The sequence below is a fragment of the Electrophorus electricus genome, chromosome 21, assembly GCF_013358815.1.
Source record: "Electrophorus electricus isolate fEleEle1 chromosome 21, fEleEle1.pri, whole genome shotgun sequence".
NCBI classification, from domain to species: domain Eukaryota; kingdom Metazoa; phylum Chordata; class Actinopteri; order Gymnotiformes; family Gymnotidae; genus Electrophorus; species Electrophorus electricus.
The window spans coordinates 11,378,088-11,400,670 of NC_049555.1; the positions used below are offsets into that span (position 1 = coordinate 11,378,088).

The 22,583-nt window shown below is 43.0% G+C and overlaps 1 protein-coding gene across 8 annotated transcripts in view; it reads right to left on the bottom strand.

The window, feature by feature from the left end:
* The window catches only part of cep89 (centrosomal protein 89), a 60,545-nt gene that overhangs the window by 30,924 nt on the left and 7,038 nt on the right, over positions 1-22,583 (bottom strand). For 6 of the 8 annotated variants that reach the window (XM_035520883.1, XM_035520887.1, XM_035520888.1 and 3 more), the window contains exons 9-18: positions 22,117-22,305; positions 21,546-21,688; positions 16,506-16,556; positions 16,027-16,110; positions 15,435-15,538; positions 12,123-12,238; positions 11,501-11,681; positions 9,660-9,827; positions 9,161-9,302; positions 5,123-5,212 (exon numbers count right to left, since the gene is read on the bottom strand). In XM_035520883.1, coding sequence (XP_035376776.1) covers positions 5,123-5,212; positions 9,161-9,302; positions 9,660-9,827; positions 11,501-11,681; positions 12,123-12,238; positions 15,435-15,538; positions 16,027-16,110; positions 16,506-16,556; positions 21,546-21,688; positions 22,117-22,305 — 1,268 coding nt within the window. The remainder of the gene's footprint in view (positions 1-5,122; positions 5,213-9,160; positions 9,303-9,659; positions 9,828-11,500; positions 11,682-12,122; positions 12,239-15,434; positions 15,539-16,026; positions 16,111-16,505; positions 16,557-21,545; positions 21,689-22,116; positions 22,306-22,583) is intronic. The other 2 variants (XM_035520884.1, XM_035520885.1) reach the window with 2 other exon arrangements.

Below are 22,583 nucleotides of genomic sequence, written 5' to 3' on the forward strand. Positions count from 1 at the left end.
GCACGACTAGCCATGCTCTGCACGGCAGAAGACTGACGGTTCCTCACTGTGTCGCTCAGACTGAACCAGCCAGTCCACGGCATCCCTCAGGTCATAAACACACTCACCACCCCTCTTCGGTACAAAAAACAAATGTCGTAGTGTGAGCAAATACTACAGAGGATGCTGTTAGACCTCACCCTCCCAAGCTAGTCGATTTCCTGCAATGGGGCAGGCAGCACACATGAACTGACCATAACTAAGAGGAGAAAACTGGACTTAAAGAATCCAGACAAAGAAAAACTAATTTCAAAAGTGATTTTTTTTTTTTTTTTTTAATGAACACTTTGGCTAAAATGGTCTTCATTTCTGTAAACAGCAACTAAACATTTCAGCTGTAGTAACCAATCAGGAAACAAGGAGGCTGTCCCCCTTGCTCATCATGCAGCTTTAAACTTGAATGCATGTTTTGGAGGTGAGGGACACCTTCAGTGGCCAAGAGTGATGAGCTGCAATGGTGCTAAAGCCTGCCAGATGAGTGCCTCATGAGCGCCTTCTCGATGGAGGCCTCAATGGAGGGCCCTCTCCTGATTGCTGAAATTAATGCCATTCATCAAGGAAACAGCCAAAGGGCTCCCAAAGAAATCCGCAGTGCCACACATGTGGACTGGTCTTCAATCAAGCCAGTTCAATCAATCTGGCTCATCTGTCAGTAAACAGCAATGAGGGTTTTTATGTTAATTTAGTAATCAGTTGAATGCTGCAATCAACATGCTGCACACCTGAATTGCATGCAATACAAATACAAATGTCAAAAAGTAGTACAAAATAAAAATTTAAAAATCTATATATAAAAAACACTAAATTTAGAAAAATATAAAATACATTTGTGGTCGGCCGAGTGGCACAGTGGTCTCAGCATTAGCCCAATCATCAGTTGACTGCTGGCTTCATCCCTGGTGACGCCAGTCCCTTCCCTCTGGGTGGGCTGGATGGCCTATGCCCATCTCCCCACATGACACCAACCAACCTGGGGGTCTGCTTGCCAGCATAGGTGGAGCTGGTGTATTGAGTCATCCTTCTGTGCCAGAACACCTCATCGAATCAATGAGGCCAACATATGTTTCATCTAAAAGCAAACTTCACCCTAACATAATTCCATTTAAAACTATTTATATCTGCAATCAAATATTCAACATCTTTTTTCCTAGTTTTAGGAAAATGTGCTGCATGAATTTTAATAACTTCTGAATAATTTAGACACAATATACTTTCTGTCAGTGAACACACTGAACATTTTTTTTCACATGTGATAGCAACACCCCAACTCTCTCCATCTCTCCCTCCATGCTCTTCATCTACACCTACCCTCTCATGCCGGGTTCGTGCCTTTCATTGCTAAAGACTGTGAGGATTAGAGGTCTCTCTGCTCACTACAAACACGTGTGCAGACAGACACACACAGACAGAGTGAGAGAGTGTGAGAAGGCTGACAGTTGTGGTCTCAAATTAAAACTCTCCCCTGACACACAACGCCCCGAAATCTTAATTAGCACTGCAGTTCTTGCATGCGTGCGTGCGTGTGTGTGTGTGTGTGTGTATATCTGTGTGTGGGTAAGTCCCTCTGCTTTAGATGATTGACACAGTGTGTGTTTTAACAAGCGTGCTAGAAGGCCTTTTCAGAGTGCGCAACCCTAACCCTAACCCTATTGGCTCAGAAGCAGCAGATTCCAGAGCTCACGCTGAGCGAGGGGAATAGTATCCATGTCAGGCAGTACTGATTCCAGCAGTGGCCACTGTACCTGGGCACTTTCATTGACACACATACAGTTTATATTTATCTAGTAATGGACGTGGGATACTGAATATCATTATCAGTAAAGAAAAAATACATTAGAGTCCCTGCCTCATTTCTACCCATAAAGACACACACACACACACCTACCTACTAGTGCACGCACGCACACCTACAAATCTCATTCTCAAGCCATGCATGAAGCACTTTCATTTGCTTCAAAGGTCACACAATTCATAGCGTGTGATCTGTCACATCACTTCTGCCTCTAAAAGTACGAGAAGCAAAGGCAGAGGAGCTCCAAAATAACCCTGCGTCACACAACACTACAATGTCAGACTGCAGTGTGTAATTACATCACATGAAAGGCTGTCTCAGAGTGCAGTCTCTCTCTCTGCTCTTGTTCTGGCAATGTGCTGCATATGTACAAGCCCCTGATATCCAGCACACTGAACAGGCTATGCTAGCTTTCTCAACCAAGAATGAATCAGGTACTATCAGACATTAGATGTCAAGAGGGAGAAGAAAAAAAAACAATTACGTCTTTCTGCTCCAAAACAGGCTTTAAGTGTCTTTATATAGACACCCCCCCCCCCCCCCCCCGTCTGCATCCTGACAGAACACTCGGGAGTCACAGAAGTCAGGTCAGCCAGTCCCCTCTGCTCCTGTTGTTGCCATAGAGACAACTTGGCTATTTTACATTTTTTATCTCAACAGTAGGGGGTGCCCACGCACCCATTGCACCCCCAATGATCACATTATGAAGCAATAGAATAGACTGAAAAGACTACACACTGAGCATAAGTGCAGGTTATAGAACTTAAATTATGAGTGACAGGGCTCTTAGCTTTCCACTTGTATACATTTATTCAAAACAAGGTAAAATCCCACCAGCACACTTTCTGCAGCTTCCCCAGGAGACCTTATCTAGCATTCATACTGTGTTCTATTACCCCTTGCCATCCACATCCGCAGTTCTGGCAGTAGCATTGGCATGTCAAGGAGTGGGCCCAGCTTGGGAAGTGGATGCAGCCACACACCGCTTTACCACCCCGAGGTACTGATTCACGTTCCAGCTTGGGGAACACAGGTGGATGTCTACTAGCCCAGGGCCAGCTGGGGCCATCAAGCTTTGACCTCACTGTGCGAGCAATCGCATGCGCACATTTACACTGACATGTCTCTACACTGTACTTATTAGCTACAACAGTCTTGAATAAATTAATACTTTTGTTAGAATTATTAATGAAATAACAGAACCATGTAGAAGTAAGCTTAAAGGTCAGAAGAAAGCACATGCAAGTTTCAACAAGGGAGAAGGGAAACATTTCCACTGATCTTCAGGGGAAAAAAAAGATATACCTTTACATACTCTACTGTTTGAATTTCACAACCAGTTCCCCCTGAAAGCTGGTCAAGCAAGAAACTGTCTTAGCCCTAGCATAACCCAGCTGCAGTCCTGTCCAGGCTCCATCAGAGCAAATGAAATTGTCAAGCAACGTTAAAATGCTCTCCGACATTCACATTCTAGACAGTGGAATAATTTATATTTGCAGACTGCCAGACGCCCTTATCCTGTGTGACTTACATTTTTTTACTCGTGCTACAGAGGTGAAGGTGAATGTAAATGATAAGAGCCATGGCCAAGGATTCATGGCTGTATTGTAGCCAGGGAGGGGACTGAACCCCAGTCCCCACAGGAAAGGGAAGTGATGTCATCCACTACAATAAAGCAACCGTATGATGACATGACATGAAATAATGACACTATGCCACTGCACAAAGCATAGTACTATAGGGCAGAGAGGAGAGACAGAAGGGCAGAGAGAGAGATTTCTATTCCAGTCCCACTCTCCAAGGTCCTGCCATTTTGTGTCTCCATACTGGCCCCTTTGGCCCCACCCCTGGCTCCACCTCAGCACCAGCTGCTCAGTATCCCTTGCATGCGTTTGTTGTTTATGGATGCATTAGGAGATGCAGCACAATTCCTGGACAAGCCCAAGGAAAGCTGTTTTGCACATGCTTCCTGCCACCTGTGGCCCCCGCATGTTACATTCATGTATATAATCAATATGATATTCTACACCCAAAAGCTCCAAAAGACCAGTCCGCAGCAGTACAAGCGCTGCTTTCTAAACGGCACTAACATGCCCTGGTAAAGCATGACGCCATGACCTGCCCAGAGCACGTACACTAATCCCCCATGCCCTACTGATACAAGCTCAAAGAGTTGGTACACGAGGGGTCCAAAGCTCTGCACTGTAGTGTTATTCAGCCTCGTAACCACAAACCAGTGGTTTGCATTACTGGAGGTAAACACTGCCATATCCACATCTAAACTGAAACCTAAGCTCATTCAGTTTTAAAAATGCTGAGTATTCCCAGCACTTCATTTTCATGTTTTCCTGCCATCAGGGAGACAACGCGCGCACACACACACACACACACACACACACACACACACACACACACACACACACACACACACACACACACACTTCACTGACAGTGGGTATAAATACATAATTTATTTACATGTCACCCTTAGCAAACATTATGAAACTTTAATGCAGACCAGGACCATATATCAAGCCATAACACACAATTCCTACTGTGTATATGTATGTATGTGTGTTTGTGCATGCCTGAGCACGTGCGTGCGTGCATGAGACTACTACCTCATAATGAGCTTTTTTGGATGGTGACTACCGGGTGGTAGTTCAGTGGTTAAAATACTTGACTAGTAATCAGTAGGTTGCTGGTTCAAGGGCCATGGCCAAGTTGCCACTGTTGGGCCCCTGTCCAAGGTCCTTAACCCTCAATTATTCAGGCTGTGTTCAGTCATAATTGTAAATTGATTTGGATAAATTCCATAAATGTAAATGTTACATTTCTGATACTAATGTGAACTTTCCTCATTGGAAATAGCACCCATCTGTGGTCTAACTTTTCTACAGTGGCCTCTACTTTCCTGCATGCTCTCAAAGAGACCACTTTACATAATAAATCTTCGGATATGTGTGTAAAACTCAAGAGTGTTTATGAAGGCTGGTTCATATAATTATGCTAAAATTGGCAGCAGCTCTCTCTCAATCTCTCTGTGTTTATTAGGTTCCTGTACAGAGAGATCAATACTCACACACACTCTCATACACACACGTGTGAACATCTTAAGGTCATATACAAGACCATTTCATAAAGTTATGTATGAGTGTGTGAGGATGTAGAGGTAGCTCACATACAGCACAAAGAAAGCTCATACAGCCTAGCTAAAACAATTGCTCTACTGGGGATTAGTGGTTTGTGTTAGTGTGTGCGCGTGTGTGTAGGGGGGAATTTTTCTCTTACCTTGACCTTCTCTTGTAGTTTTCCAAGGTGTAACGTGCTCTCAATGATGCGGGTGAGCACACCCTGCTTGTCTTTCTCTAGATATGTGGCCTGAGGGTGGAGAGACGGTCAGAGAGACAGCTACACAAACACACACAGACAGAGAATTACGTACTCTGCTGAATGCTTCTGCAGTAGATATAAATCACAGTTCATGCCAATAAAGCTATTTGAATTGGAGAGATAGATAGATAGATAGATAGATAGATAGATAGATAGATAGATAGATAGATAGATAGATAGATAGATAGATAGATAGATAGATAGATAGATAGATAGATAGATAGATAGATAGATAGATAGATAGATAGATAGATAGATAGATAGATAGATAGATAGAGAAGCAGATAAAGTAGAAGTGAGGCACTGGTGGACAGTTAAAGGGGATCAGAACGGAGAAAATATGAAATGAGTAAAGCCCAAAGAGAAGAGGCTCAGCTAGAGCTTTAGAAAAAGTGTAGACCATGAAGTGATCACAGCAATCAGCAGCAAGAACAAAAACCTGCAATGTTACAGCAATTATGGATCACTCATACATCAGACACACGAATGAGAATACTTTCAATCAAAGGCATATTTGGGTTTGAACTGAATGGGTGATGATGTTAATATCACGATTTGTATCCGATCAAAAGAATTTTTGTTTTGTTTTTGTCTTGTTCTGCAGGAAAACAACTTCAACTGCGCTTTTGTAGTTTTGTGTTTTAACTTTAAATGAGTGAGAATTTATTCATTTCCTATTACAGGATGACAGCAAACACTCCAAATAATACATAATACATCACATTTGATACACAGATCCACAATGGCTATGAAATCTGACAAAAGCAAGTAGGGAACAAGCAAGAGAAGGCTTGCCAAGTTTGATTCCCAAACGCAGCTGTCCCACCAGCTGGCAGTACTAACCAGCCAATGAAATGTAACAAATGGACCACAATACAATCTCATTAGCAGTGGACTTTAGGCACTGCATTGACAAAGTAAAAGCGAAAGTCCTGTTGAAAATACCAAGAGAAGATGTATTACACTCTGGAATGTGATTGGTCCTTGGCTCGTGGACAAAAGAGAATGAGGCCAGGTTAAAGCACTGCGTGTCTTAGTTCATAAATAAGGGGACACCTAGGTTATACTTATTACAGAAAGGAACACTCATTTTAATATATGAATGGGGAGGATATAGTAAAGGAGAGAAACGGATATTATGTGTCACTTTACAAATGAACAGTGCTAGATAACCAAATCGGGTAGACCTAAACGCATTGCTGAAGCAGCCAAAAGGTCACAGCGTCAGCAAACGCTGATGAGGCATCAGCTCAACAGAAGAGAAGACGTCAGATAATGAGGGATTTCTGCAAAACGTCTTAATCCTTTAAGTGCTCTGACGTGTACCAATGACGCGTATGCACACCAGGAACAAAAAAAACAAAAACAAGCAGTACAAATTAGACCAAGAAGATTCACAAAATGGACAGAGAACATGCATGCATGCATGCATCGTATCATCAGTACATGCATGCATCGTATCATCAGTACATGCATGCATCGTATCATCAGTACAGCCTAAAACCACAGTGCCATTTATGGTGTCTGCTGCGTGTTGACCAGTAGACTACACCCAATTACTAGGAAAATACATCTTTGTGTCCCAGTCATGTGGAATCATTACGTTTACATTTATGGCATCTAAAACGTATAATGTTCTTAACAAGAGCAATTTACAAATGCACTTAGTTGTCAACTCAGAAATGTATCCTTACGTAGTAGAAAATAGGTTAGCGTGCAAAAAATACTCCTAAACAGAGATACTGCCAAGAGTCAATGCTGAAACCTACAGAGTCAGTCATAACTGCCTAGACTGTGACAGCAGCTCCCAGTCAAATGCGGATACAGACACAGTTTGACCCAATGTGCCAAACCAAGCAGCAAAATAACCCCAATTTATCAAAACCAAACAAACACGCTCGGTCCAGCCGGACAGATAGAGCGCTCTTTACGAGGAGCAGAGTAAAATGTTGCAATCATCTGAGGAAAAGATTTTCCTGCTTTTTCATGTTAGTAAGATTCACTGCAGTCATTGTAAACTAAAGCACATGGACTTGAAAAGCCCTGAACCAATCAGAGAAGGCCAGAGCTGGTAATGCAAGTGGTATAACTGCTTGGCACTCTAATTCAGCTTCATATTCAGTTGACTTCCCTGGCACCTACTGCTGTGCATAATGGAGCTGGCCATCATAAAATTGACAATATACAGCTGTATAGCTCTAAAAATACTGCTCTTGAGACTTAAGCCTGTTGAACACTGACATAGGACCAACAAAACAGACAGAAAGGATCAAGTGTATTGCACAAAAATATACCTGTGTATTACACAAAAATAGACTGGATGAAATGTCCTTTTTAAACATAGCTTGAAAAGCAAATGTTCGCTGAAGCCCTAGACTTAAAGAACCTGAGGCAGTAACATGTAGATTCAGGAAGTGAGAAGAGCCTGAAGACACAAGCAGCAAACATTGCTCCATCTCTTGGGTTATAGAGTTTGGCTAGGAAACCATGGCTGTCCCTGCCTCAAGGCAACTTCTTTGACAGAAGCTGACAAAACGTACCCTTACGGACAGTTTAACCCCTGCATGCACATCTGAGTCTGTTCACATGCACGTCGGACAATCCACACATATTTCCATGCCATTTAATTTCCTATGCACAGCCTGTGGCTAAAATAGCATGTAGCACAGCATGTAGCTCATCTGGCATCTCTCAGACCAAGGGGGAGCTGACTCTACAGCTGAGATTAGGCTTCAGCAACTCATTTTGTGTATTCCTGTCTCCCATATGCCTGCTTTCTCCCTCCCTACCGCTCTCTCTCCCTCTCCAACAGGTGGTATGCACCTGTTCAGATAACCACAGCCATCAGCGGACGGCTGGCGCGCTTCACAGGACCGAGCGAGGTGCGTGATTTGCGGAGGAACCTGGTGAGTGGCACTTTCTGCAGGTCAGTGAGTGCAGCAAGGGGGAAGCAGAGGGGGTTTCACACATGACCAACTCGTTTTTGGAGAGTAAAGCGAGCTCCTCCAGCCTGGTTACACACCACTTCAACACAGGAGCACGACTTTGGCGCCTTCAGTCGCACGTGGAAGACGAGTACCACACTACAACAGTGATAAAGAAAACGCTAAAACCACAGAGAATGATGCAAAAATGGCGCACATGGCCGGTTAGGCCAGGCATAAGGTGATAGAGACTTTTTCCCAGCACTGGGTATGAGAAAGGCAGTATAGATACAGATGCAGCATTGCAGGGAGGTTGGTGCTAAACAGCTCGTATGGTCTCCAGCCACTGAACACTGGCACAGCATCAGCGTGGCATTAGCCTCAAATCCACAGCAGAGGCTGTGAGCCCTCTCACTGCATGGCCCGGTGAGCAGGGTATGCTGGGAAATGAGAGGACACCGCAACATACCATCTGAGGGTGCTATACGGCAGGCCATCATCATGACATCACTCTTCTAAACCCAACACAGATTCAGCCCAAGTTCTGCTGAAGGTCGAGCAAAATTGGCCGACCACAAACCAGAGTAGCGGCGGGTTTATTTCCAGCTCCGCCTCAGACTCTGTCACTTTTTGCCAGCCTGTAACCCAATTTGACAGCTGCAATGCCCCTGAAGTGAAGTATTTCTCTGCTGTGCACATGATGTTTTGTGTGTGTGGGTGTAACCTACTTAAAGATCAAATTCAAATCTGAAATGAAAAAAGAAAGAAAAAAGTTATACTAAAAACTGTCTTACGCTGGCAGAACGTGTGGTGACACCTTCTAAAAGCACAGAAATCATAGCAGTACCTTCCATCAAGCTTTTGTGCAAACCTGTGTATCTTGTATAATGTAAACAGGTCAGTCAAGCTCATAAAATTCATTGCCCTTGGTCTTTCTTTGTTTTTGTGTGTGTGTGTGTGTGTGTGTGTGTGTGTGTGTGTGTGTGTGTGTGTGTGTGTGTGTGTGTGTTACCATGTGTACGAGCTGATCTCTCTCATGTGCAGTTCTTTCTGCAAGGGTCACAACACTGGCAAGGTACTGATGGGCTATGAGCTCTTTCTCTAAAGAGTCTTCAATCTGGTGCTTCAAAATATCTATACGCCTCTGAGACTTTCTACACAGAGGGAGAGAGAGGGGGAGAGAGAGAGGGGGGGGGAGAGAGGGAGAGAGAGAAAACAGGTCTATGAATGGTTTCTACTCATAGGGACTCTATGCCTCAGTCATGACTTAACGACCTCTGACCTAATCTGATCTAACACACCTGATTCAACCCACACCAATCACTGACAAGTCCTTCATGAGCTGGGCAAGTTGCGCAAGAGAAGCAAAAACACAAATGAGCAAATCAGGTCTGGGAATTACTGATATTTACCCTGGGATCATTGAGCAATATTGTACATCTGTGGTAAATCAGATGGAGGTGTGATGAGAAACATCAGTGACCATGGGTCTGCGTGTGTCATTTGTGCACCTGTTAGCTTGGCGAGCTAGCTGTAGCTCACTCTCGAGATGTTTGACATCTGTGCTCAGGTTAGTTTTCTCCAAGAGCAGAATCCTCTTTTCACTCTGAAGAGCGCCGACACAAGCCTGCAGCTCCTCCACCTCACCAGTCTTCGTCTTCCCCTCTTCCTCCAGCTGCCTGCATGCATACGTATATGCTCAGCACGATGCATGTGCATGCATACACACAAACTCAACACACGCACGCTCATGTTCACATCCACATTCACATGCAGGTGTCGCATGCACAAAACACTAGACAAGTGAAATTACTCTGTTTTATAATAATTAATTGTGATTAATTATATTTACGCTAATTGTTGATCGTGTATTTCATACAATCACTGTACAGTCTACCGTGTGATTCACTACACTATGGGAATACCGGTGAGCTGTCAAATCTGTCGCAATATATTTACTGGGAAACAGAAGGCTGTAATATACTGTTATAGTGAACAACATAAGTTGTATACTTCTGCAGTGGTGAAAACTGTCAATCCGTAATGACTAATAGGACAGCCAAATTAAATCTGTAGAGGCTTAAAAAGTCTCTTTCACTACTTCCAGTTATCTTCTGTCCTGTTGTTTTACTGCAACATAGAAAAGTTCTGTGTGCTTCTGTGTTTGCGCCTTCGCTGTTTATGGCCATAATGTCTCTCCTCCTTTCACGCACTCTCTTATATTCCGCTCTACACCATCTCTCTTTCTTCTCTGTCATCCATCGTTCGCTCCTGCTGTACTTGTTGAAATTTTAATGAGTTTTTCCAAGAACCTCTAATAGCTTTTCATGTGCAGGCTTATTAAAAATATCACGTTCTACTTAGTGAATATTTCCCTTCAGATGAACTCTGTGCCACACAATCTTTCTCTTTCCCTCCCTCTCTCACATACACACAGACAACACAAAATCTCTCCCTCTCTCAACAAATGCTCACTGAGGATTAGTTCAACAACTGGTATGGCAAGAAAAAATACTCTCCTTTTATCTTTTCTCTTGAATTTCTGTATCCATTTTAAATTCAATCCAGGGTCAAAGAGGAGAATTCACATGTGATACAAGCATTTCCATATACACCTCTGTTCTTTTCCCCAAAAACAAATTTTATATCTTACTTTCTTCATTTCACTTTCAGAATTCTATGCCAGATGACTAAACAGATAACTAAATCTATAAACTTTTCAGCCTAAAGTGGACACCTACTATAATCTCCTGTACTGACCTACATTCCTATATCTCTACACTGCTCACCTTAAAGGGCAGACATACATCAGTGGTTAATGAGTCTTTTATGCTTCCTGTTCCATCTCCTGTAATGGCTCAGGTAAGAAACTAAGACAGTGAAAGAAATAAACTGAAAAATGTGGGTTCTAGTTATGTGCAAAACATATCCTTCACTCGCTTTCCCATAAACATGAATAAAGGAACGATTCCTTCTTTCCCATAAACATGAATAAAGGAACGATTCCTTCTTTTGTATAAACATGAATAAAGGATGGACTCCTGTTTGCAGAGGAGAGTTTGTGCAGAGTGGATGTGCAACGTGCAATCTATTGCCTTTAAAAGGAACCACTGTCCAGTCTATAAATCTCTCTGCCTTTAAAGGGTAATTAAGCTTTAAAGTCTCACTTAATGTATGGCCTGTTACAGCTTTGTTCTTTCTTTACTTCAGTATAACTGTAAATATCTCACATTTCGTGCACACACACACACACACACACACACACACACACACACACACACACACACACACACACACACACACACACACACACACACACACACACACACACACACACACACACACACAGTACCGTTTAAGTTTATCTGTGACAGATGTATGTTCGACCCTGCTGACCGAGTTCTCCAGGGCGGTGTGTGCCTTCTGGAAGTCCACCTTTTGGGCGTGGAGCTGTTTGCATACCGTCTGTAACTCCGCCTCCAGGTCCTGCTTCTCAGCCTCCAACATCATCACCTGCTTTGAAATCTTACACACTGGCAAAGAAAAGATGATGGGGATAAAAGGGACTTTTAAATAATCCTTTGTAACACATATAAGAGCTTCAAAAGCTACAAACTGGCAAAGGGACCAGATGGCAAGACCTACAGCACACAGATCAGTATAGTGGAATAGCTACAGTCCTCTGACAGAGCTAAAAACAGTATTACAGTTTCTGTGAAGCCTACAAAGCACTGCCCCATTCAGAATCAATCTGAAGACAACAACTGTAATCAGATTACAATATCAAATAAATGTTTTCTACTGGAACAAATGATAAGAATTTATTTCAGTAAAACAGAGACCAGAGTATGTGAAGCTTGCATCTTTTACGTGTTCGTGTTTCCCCCATAGAAGGTCTCCATTATCTGAAGACAACATTCACCTACCCCTTGTGTGCCAGGGGGAGGGGGGGGGGTGTGAGCGTGAGTGTTTACCTTCCTGAATGTGTTTGGTGTGTGTCTCCTTGGCTTTAGTATGCTGTAGCTCCAACTGTTCTATCAGTACCTGATTTTCCTCCAGCACTAGCTGTGCTTGATCTTGCAGCTGCATCCTAAACACACACACACACACACACACACACACACACACACACACACACACACACACACACACACACACACACACACACACACACAGAGAATAATATATTACTATACACTATAAACCTTTGGGCTTATACTGACTCAAGTGATACTGTAACAAAATAGAATTGGCACACAGAACTAAACCCACACAGGGAAAAAAGTACACTTTCATTGAAATAAATGTGTGTAAACTTCTAAGGACAAGGGAAAAAAAAACAACTTACAGGTCAGTTTTTTGCCTGTTATTATACTTGTAAGGACCAGTGAAAATCTAAATCTTGTGAGACGTCATTCACTCACTAGCACCTTCCTGTGGTGCTAGATCTCTGGATAGAACTATCACACACAGAATAGTCAACTCTAATTAACAGTATTAGCAGTATTAGTTTATTAGATTAAGCCTTTATTAATAGTGCTTTCTTTGCAAAGCAACACACACACACACACACACACACACGGTGGGTGAATGTCACCTTCAGCTAATGAAGACCCTCTATGGGTCTGCAACACACAGGGCACTTTAACACTTCTTAACTCAATGGTAAAAAAAAAAGTTAGTTTGAACATGAATGGCCAGCATTATTGTCAGACTTGGATTTCAATACTTTGAATAATAAACCTGGGATATTTTTTACCAAATCATTTAAAACAAAAATTAGAAATGACAATTACATCAGTTTTTGATTAATTGCTGAGAGGTCCTGAACGTTCTCTCCAGATGAATCTTTCTTATCTTTGCACTTCAAATAAGAAAACTGCACCAGAATGAGGCTCAGATATCTCTGACCGGTGTGCCTAACTAATCAAACTAACTACAGTTCAGTCTAAATCAGACAGACCTCTTACTGATGAAATAATCCAACTCCTGTCTGACTGTTTCTCATGTGTGTTTTGTTTATCGTCTGTCTGCCTGTTTGTGCCTGTGTGTGCCTGTGTGTTCTGTTCATCAGCTGGCTGGCTGTGCGGTCTGTCTTCTCTGTCCACCTTATTAGCGTATTTCCCTTTACCCAATTCCCCAACAGTCCTTGTCATTGTACTCTAAATGGATGATGGTGGTGTGGACAATGGATATTGACCAGGAGTTATATAAAAAATAACAAATACATAAATAAACAAAAATACAATCAATGTTTGCCAGCAAGGTTCTAGCTAAATCTCCAACGTAACTTTGGCCAGAACACAACTGATTTCAGACACTCCTCCCAAATGAAGAGTGCATTAAAATCACATGGCTCTTTACTAAGGCATGAACCCACCCTGCTAGAAGGCTAATGTAAGTGGGTGCAGGGGAAGCTTCTAACATTCATGTTTTCTGACTAATGTCCCACAGACAAGCACCACATTTAGACTAGTTCTCCGTCTTTCTGACAAATACACAGCAGACTTCATTTTTACTCAGTAATGTGAGGAAATTCCCTCTGCCTCTCTACAAAAAGCATTCCCCCTTTACAAAAGGCATTTCTGACTGGCACCTTGTTGTGTGTGAAGAGTGATCATTTGTTCTGCATAAGTCACAGAATTTATCAGCAATAAAACATAGCAGACCACTGAAATTGCTTTTTGCAGGGACTCAAGTGTTTCCTAGGCTGAAACATTCAAGAAACAATGCTGTGTAATGGATGGTGGTCTGGTGTAGATTAGACTTCGTCGTTTTGTGGTAATTCTTCCAAATTAGTTATGTTATATATATATATATATACTGGATAAGAGTGCATGTTAAATGTCATAAAAATGTCATAAAAACAATTGTAAATATAACATATATATATATTTTTTTTTTGGCGTGATTATAATCTGCTAATCTGATCGATTAAAAAGCCTTCTGCTTAATTTTTTTTTTCTTCCAGCAAAACAAACCGAGATCGCAAACCCATAAATTCTACTACTCTCATCACACTTTTTTTCACTTCCAAATTCCCTTGCCTAATGAATCTCAGCATCACACAGCTCCAAGCGCAGATGGCCCAGAGGTTCTCTGCTGAACCACATCTGATTGTCTTTATTTGGCAGAATTGTGTGCACCAGGCCTGAGGCTGGACCAGTGGCTCCTCCGCTCACCCAGAGCAAGCCGACAGTGATTCTGTAGCTCTCAGTCCCGCCCTGCCCCGCTGCACTTCAACAGCAGTTCACACACCACCACTCCACAGCCTTTCCTGGGGTGGGATTCTCACAGATGCATGCTAAAGTAAGATAATCTTAACAAAGCATGCTAATGCTTTTTTTATCTATCAAAAATCTGCTCTGCTCCATAGCTCCAAGTCCAATCTACACTGATACAAAAGAATCCCAGTTACACACACCTTGCAAACTTACTACAGATGTAGTAAGCATGAAATTCAACAAAGCTGTAACAGTATCATAAACCACATTAACAGCCGTAATTGTCCCAGGAAAGATCTAAGGTCCACATATGTCCTTAGATACAGGATAGTAGCCTTCAACTGCAAAGAAGCTGGGATGCCTTGGCCATAAAAGATTGAGGTGCTCATTAAAAGAATCCTGAAGCCAGAACACCCGGAATGAATTATGAGTGCTCAGAAAGCATAGTACTATGAATTTTGCAAACATAACTTTTTCCTTTTTGAATGGCAGAGAACATTTTGATGCATGTTCAGTTGCCCTGAAAGTTGATTAACGAATCTGACCAAGTGCACCGGTCTAGTCATCACTGCCGTCACTCTGGCCACTTAAACGGCATCCACGGACGGCCCTTAGGAAAGCACCGACGTGAGGGAGGGGGAGGAGTGGAAGCACGGCGGCTGCACCTTTGGTTAAATTTCAACGCGTTTTTAAAATATCCCTTAACCACCATGAGGGAAATGGAGCGCCCTTGCTAAGTAATGGAGTATGGGTAGTGTGCATGCGTGTTAGACAGAGTGCAACAGTCTCCTTAGCCAATAATCTATTAAGGGCCTTCATGGAGCACAAATAGTGTGGAGAGTTCGCTATTATTCATGAGCGAGTATTTCGAAGCCGCTGTCGCGAACTCAGCTCAACTTTTTATTGCTGATGCAGCTCTTGGTGAGGGATTGTGTATTTGTGCAAGTGTGGTTGAGTATATTGGATTAGTGTGTGTAAGCGTTAGATTTACTACCCCGTTACTGGTGCACAACTCTTGCTGAACCATGTGTGAGCGAACAGGTGTGGCCGTGTTCGACTCACCACTCTTTATTACTGATGCTGCTTCTCGTGGCCAGCTCTGCGTGAAGGTTCTCGTTCTCCTGAATCACCTCCTCCGAGCGTGCCCTCAGCCTCTTCACGTCTTCCTGCGAGGACGGCAGACAGAGACGTGCTCCAGTACGCACAACCTACAGGTGTGGTGCAGCTGAGCTGCTTCACCACGCTGTACGAGCTTGCGCGTTTGCAGTGTGGCGGGCAGTGTTGCATGCTCACATGCCTTCACTCCACACCTCACACTTCTGGCACAGGGTTGACGTAAGCGAAATATGTTTATTTGTAGTAGATTTTATCATCATGTCAAAATCTTTTCAGATTAGTGGCAGGCACCAGGAAAAGGTGTTATTTCTGAACAACCTTCCATGAAACCATCTTTCCCACTGCTATAGGCAGCCATTCTTAGTGTATATATATATATATATATATATATATATATATATATGTGTGTGTGTGTGTGTGTGTGTGTGTGTGTGTGTGTGTATATATAATTTTATTTTACACACACACACACGCACGCACGCACACACACGCACACACCACTATCTAGCGGTTCAAGACTATACAGACCCACACTCACCTCACAGGACTTGAGAAGATTGTCTTTCCTTGTCAGCTGGTCCTCATAAGCTAGTAACAGTGGTGATAAATATTTCATATCCAACTGCAAACAAGCATGAAAAAACAACAAAAGCTTGTTTAGGGAATTTAGGAGAAAACCACTGTCCCAGTACAGCACCCCTGTGGAATACTGGGACTGGCTTTCTCCTTGGGCTGCTGACAAACAAAGACACTGACGAAGACAGAGGATTAGCAAAAGTAAGTCATTTCAACTGGGAGTATTTCAAATAGTGAGAAACAGAACCTGAATACGAGTTACTAATGGCAGATTACAAACTTCAGCTATGAAATCAAACACATTATATAATTAGAGAAGCTGTGGTATTTATAAAATGTCCACTTGTAACATTGACCTTTGACAAGCAAGGGAGGACTGAATTGGTATGAGGCCACAGTCTGTGCTACATAGCATGCTGATTATGGAAATGTCTCACCCACCAGCCATGGAGGAGCAGGTCCTTTGGATGGTAGGCCACTGCTCCGAGCATACTGGGAAACAGAGGGATAAAAACATTTGAGAGACAACAGGTCCCAACCTTCTTCTCTAATGACCCCAACCAGACATCAATAACTTAGAAAGTTAAGAATCTGAATTACTACTGAGCAGACCAAAAATTCACCATCTTGCTTTTAACATATTTGCTTCCAGTGTAAAAATCTTGGCCGTACGGCCAAGAAAGCTCAGCAGGTAACACCCGGCTATAGCAACAGCGCCCTTGGACGAGTCGATCCAAAGGGAATCTCTACAACGGACTAATGTAATGTCTGCTAATGTAAGCTGCTTCAGGCAATCGGTCTAGTTAAAATGGCATGAGAGACAGGACTGTAGATAACCACCGCTGGTTATGTGGTTGTAGAGCATTCTGCTATAGCCTCAAGTTCATTCTCATTTACACTCTAAATGGCCCAAGAAAATCCCCACTGCCTCATAACCTTTTCAACACAGCTGTTCATCTTGTCCAGCCTGCTGCTTGGTCACACACCGACGACTCTGCCTGTGTACGTGACAACGTCCACTTAACATTCTCCTTCAAGCTGACTAAGGCAGCCAAACTGCTCTTGGATATGAAAGATACGTGTCAGGGTGTTAGGCTTTAAAAAGCATAGGCTGTCTACCACTCCCTTCTCAGGGAGGCGGAGATGGCAACAGACTTACAACAGGGAATCGGGCACGGCTAGACAATCAGAGGAGCATTAGCAACAGACAACAAAACAGATGAGCAAAGAGCTCAGGCTACTGTCTCCCAGTGTGAAGCGTCAAGGATCATCAGCATGTGAGATACTGATGGGTGACATACAGAGCACAATTGGTACAGACCGGGCTATTCGGCTTCCTGCCGACACGACTTGTCCAGAAAAAGCCAGTGACTTTGAAGACATGCGGCAGAACTTTAAAGATCTGGAGCACAGGCAGCAGGGCTAATGCTTCACTCTCCCAATGAGTACTTTGGAAATTAAATTGTTATTCCACTTTTTGTATATTTATCAAATGATTTCTTCCCAACTGGCAGCTAACCTTGCTTCCATACATTTCTTTCATTTTTTATAGTCTTGAAAATGTCAGCTCCCCGATTCTCTCTCCCTCAGACACACACACACACACACACACACACACACACACACACACACAAGAAACACATTTTCTGAATATGTCCAACATACATTTCAAGGTTAGAGAAAGAAACATTTCCAAATATGCTTCCTATAATGGCTGAGATGGAACGCTATTTTTAATCTTTTCTTCACAGGCAGTGAATGGACTTCATATAAAGTGTACATCTCCAAGACTGCCAAAGATTAAGACAATATGTTGACATTTAAATCAAACATTTTCAATGGCAGTAGTTGCAGATGCACTCTCTCTGTATCTCTCCCTCAAAGACACACACACACGCACACACACCAGCAGATAATTAAAGTGAAGCTCAAGAGATTACTCTGAAAATGTCCCCTTGGGAACCCAATACAGACACAGAGACTAGCAAGCTTTAAAATGAGATCTCTTAACACAGATGGAAACACACATTCTGTGTTGCTCCATTTCTCCCTGGCCATGCATCTTATCCTGTGCTTTTCCTTTCATTGACGAATAAAGGTTTAATGCTGTCTTTTATATCAGTATAACACAATAACTGAATCAGCTGCAGCATCAGCGCACACAGCAAAACAGCTCTATTCCAAGTTGACTCCTGTACATGGTCTAATTTGCACTGAATTAATAGAGACACTTAATTAATTTTGCATAATGGTTTATTTATGAAATTGCCATAAGTGCACTGACACATACACTGCTCCCTGTCTTAGTTTTATTCCCTCTGTTTCCAACATCTTTCCCATTGTTCACTTTTCGCTTCTTCATTGCTCTGCCTCACTGCTCCAGACATAGCTGTGCCTGAAGCACATTTAACACACTGAGTGCAGTGCTGAGCCATTGCAACTGCAATCAACAGTTCTGTGATTAGCCAAAAAAAAAAGTGTGAGAGAGAGCGAAAGTCTAACAGCAAGTGTCTGTTTGCTTAAAGGCCTAAGAGTCAACATGTGTGAAGACTGAGCAATTTCAATTAACTTCAAATCAACTCCCTGCTGCGAGAGAGAGAGAGAGAGAGAGAGAGAGAGAGAGAGAGAGAGAGAGAGAGAGAGCGAGAGAGAGAGAGCGAGAGAGAGCGAGAGAGAGAGAGAGAGAGAGAGAGAGAGAGAGAGAGAGAGAGAGAGAGAGAGCGAGCGAGAGAGAGAGAGAGAGAGACTCTGAATCCTAAGGGAAACAGCTGGCAGATCTGAACTGATAAAGGAAGCAGTGGGAATTGGAGTCCCTGGTTGGCTGGTGAATAGGAAGACATTTTTCACACGGAATGATGCTCATGTTTATGCACCAGCGTTGGCTTCATGGAAGCCAGTCTGCCTTAGCCACCAAAGATACCCAGCCAAGGATGGCCTGACTTCACTTTTCCACAGTCTTTGACTTAATTACATAGTAGGGATTCCCTACTGGAAAGCTTTGTATTCTGAGACAACCTTTAACCTGCATTCAGAACAGCCTGCAGTGGAGTTTTTGCTAGAATGTTATAGATGTCAGAAAGCTGATCTAATATCTTGAAATTTGCTAAAATGGAATAAACATAACATCTTTAACAACCACATCTCGACAAGGGCATGAAACCCTTGTGCTTCAGACATTCAAATTATTTTTGTATGTGCAAAAATAAAGCCAGTGATTTATTATTAAGATAGTCATCCATTTATTATTCTCTACACTTTAAGGGTGAGCTTAGAATTGCAGGTGCAAAATGGCTTTGATGTGCAAAATGACTCAATACTGCAGGAAGACTCCAGTGAGCCAGGGAGCTTACAAAGCAGGTAGTGGTTCCCTGGACTGGTGCAGTGCTTCCTACAATACCCTGGCCCTTTTAATAGGTTTTGCTCCTTTTCAAAATACGTTGGAGCGCAGAAAGAAAAGAGCTGAATGGTACTCTGTCAAACTCATGAACGTAATCAAAATGTTTTGTTATTCAGTGTTGGGTGTGAGCATTTGTCAGCTTCTTGTGCCCTGAACACTGAACAGATGAGACCTGAGGAAGACAGAAGCATTAACGCCATCTAACTAGGGGATTGTAAGTATTCTATAGAAAGTTGTCTTTGTATCATTTACATGCAATTGTACAATAAGCCCTGGTATGTCTGTTTTTAATATTCTGGATTCATTTTCTTCTTATGAATTTTGCATTGCTTTATTTTGTGCTTTATTTTTCCACCTACAAATGTTTGAATTCAGGCATTCGGGTAATCTGTTTTTGTTTGTTTGTTTTGTTTTTTAAATCTATTTGGTAATCTGATTACTGCCCTTTTCCCTCAAAACATAATAGATTTTAGCAATATTTACACATACGTCCCACTTCCATTAAAAACAACTGATTACAGACAGTGAGACACACTTCCTAACCCTGATTATATAACCATTCTCATCATCTAAGTACCATCAGGTTACACTTTGTCATTTAGAGTTAAAAGGTGAAGAATGCCAATGTGTTCGTGGAGCGCGCCAGCAGGGAATCTGGGTCTAATGCAGTCTCGGATTTCAGTGGTGAAAAATTTGTTGGGCCCGACCTTTCTCTCAGTTAGCACGCTCTAAAATTATCATACCATGCTAACTATCATCTATAATGCATTAAGCAGGCCAGTGGAAATGAAAGAGAATAGTATATCATTACTGTAATGCCAGCCCTGGGTGCTCATCCCAGACATCTCTGCCTGTATTAGACAAATAGCTCAGTGCCGGTGAGACATGATCCCCTATCCCTGTTTACAAGATGTGGCTACCGAGATTAGCCCACCTCCGTCCAGTTTGGTGGTAATTATTGGCTTTTGCTAATGCTTAATCAAAATTGATATTCCCAATTCCATCCCAGTTTAGGGAGGCAGCTGGAAAGTCACCCATCACAGAGCTCTAGAAGCATCAGTAGTTGTAGATCACAGCCAATCTGCATTTCTCAGTCTACAAGTGCAAGCTAATCTGGTGACACCATTAGTCTTGTATGCTACAATCCCTCTGGCACTAGATACTTCTCACCAGAATGTCTGCATGCAGCTATCATCTCTTCTCCAATTTCAACAGGCCTAATTGCTGCCATTTTCATATTTAATGCAAACACTTATACTTACATAGGCAGGAAAGCATGAATATGCATGAGTCAAATGAATAAATGAATAAATGCCCACTAGGGTCATAGAGATTCTCTAGAATTCTTCCAAAGTAACCAAAAACCTTTCATGTCACTCAGAACTTGAAATGTCAATTCCAACTGATTCACATGCATTTAGCTCATGCATTTAGATGTACACTCACAAAGACGCTGCACATGTTTGAATATGTTATAGCTGACAATAAGGAGTAATAATGACAGAGAGGGACAGAAGCATACAGAGTGGATGGGAGGAAAAGAAATCAGGGACAAACATGCAGAACTTTCTTCTCCCAGTTTAGCCTTTGCCAGTGGCCGCTTACTGGCTAGTTGTGTTGGTCTGCACGGTGTGCTAGCTACCAGCATGCTAGTGAGGGCTAACGCACACACCTGAGATATGTGCCACCAACTAACATCTTCCACCCATGCAATCTGGCAGACAAAACATGCTTGGAGGAGAGTGTCAAGTGCCCAGTTCTAGGACCACAGATGGACTCCCACAGCTGAAGCCATACTACTGCTGCGTATGCCTGGGAACACTTTCTGAACAAGTGTCAATACTCCGTCACAGAACAAAACTTGTCTGGAACTAGCTGTCACAGAACATTTCTGGCATACTTCAACGGCACGGGTGCGGCAAGCGATAGCACACGAGGTATGAGGTAGACTGAATAATCTGGATTAAGAGTAGTTGTTACACACCTGACAGAGTAACAGCTAACAGCTAAGCTTACATATGCAGAAAAGCATGAATATGCATGAGAATATGCATGTAAAGCTGGGGAAGGGGTTGCTGTGGCACCTCCTCCTTTGTGAGCGGCCTAAAGTGGGCTTGGTATCTGCTGAGCTCCACGCTGAGCCGATGCACCGTCATCTTCAGGCCGTCATTCTCATCCACCAGCTCCTGTGCCTGCTGCCTCAAACTCTGCAACTCGGAGCCCTCACCTGCACACACACACACACACACACACACACACACACACACACACACACACACACACACACACACACACACACACACACACACGCGCGCGCAGATGATGAATGTCTCCTTCACTGAAATACACAAACACTGCTTTGTTACAGAGTTACACATGCATAAAACCCCTACATGCAGGGACACACAAACCCACTATTAAAAACTTACCATAGTTGATCTTCACAATCCAACAATACCTAGTTGTAGTTTAAGTTGTGAATAGATTCAAGCAATGTGTGGGAGGTGCATGTCCAGCAATTGATTAAAGTGGGCTATTGGGAGGGGTCTGTCTCTCTGTGTGTGTGTGTGTGTGTGTGTGTGTGTGTGTGTGTGTGTGTGTGTGTGTGTGTGTGTGTGTGTGTGTGTGTGTTTAGGAAAGCCTCTTTGGGTCCACCTGTCAAGTGGCTCCACTGGCGGGGCGAGTGTGTGAGTGGTTGGTGGAGGTGCTGGATTTGCTGGCTCTGCTCCCAGCACCTCCTCTCCAGCGCCTGCTTCTCTGCTGTGAGGGTCTGAGTCTGCTCCCTCAGCTCCTTCAGCAGCTCCTGCTGAAGCTCCACAGCACAGCGGTAGGCCTCGCTCGCCTCTGCTCCGCACGGTACGGCACAGCACAGTAACACAACACAGCATGATGCAACAACACATGGCACACAGCACCACAACACCTCACAGCAGACAGCAACATAGTGCAACACAAAAGAGAGGACAGACAACTGCTGATTGGTCCTGGGAGATACAACATTTTCAAAAACCCGAAATGGAAATTGGTTTTAAAAGCACAGCTGGTGAAAATATCTCATTTACACAGATATGTCAGATAAAGTCAATGAACCAAGCAGTGCTTGGTGTCCAAACCTCACTTTT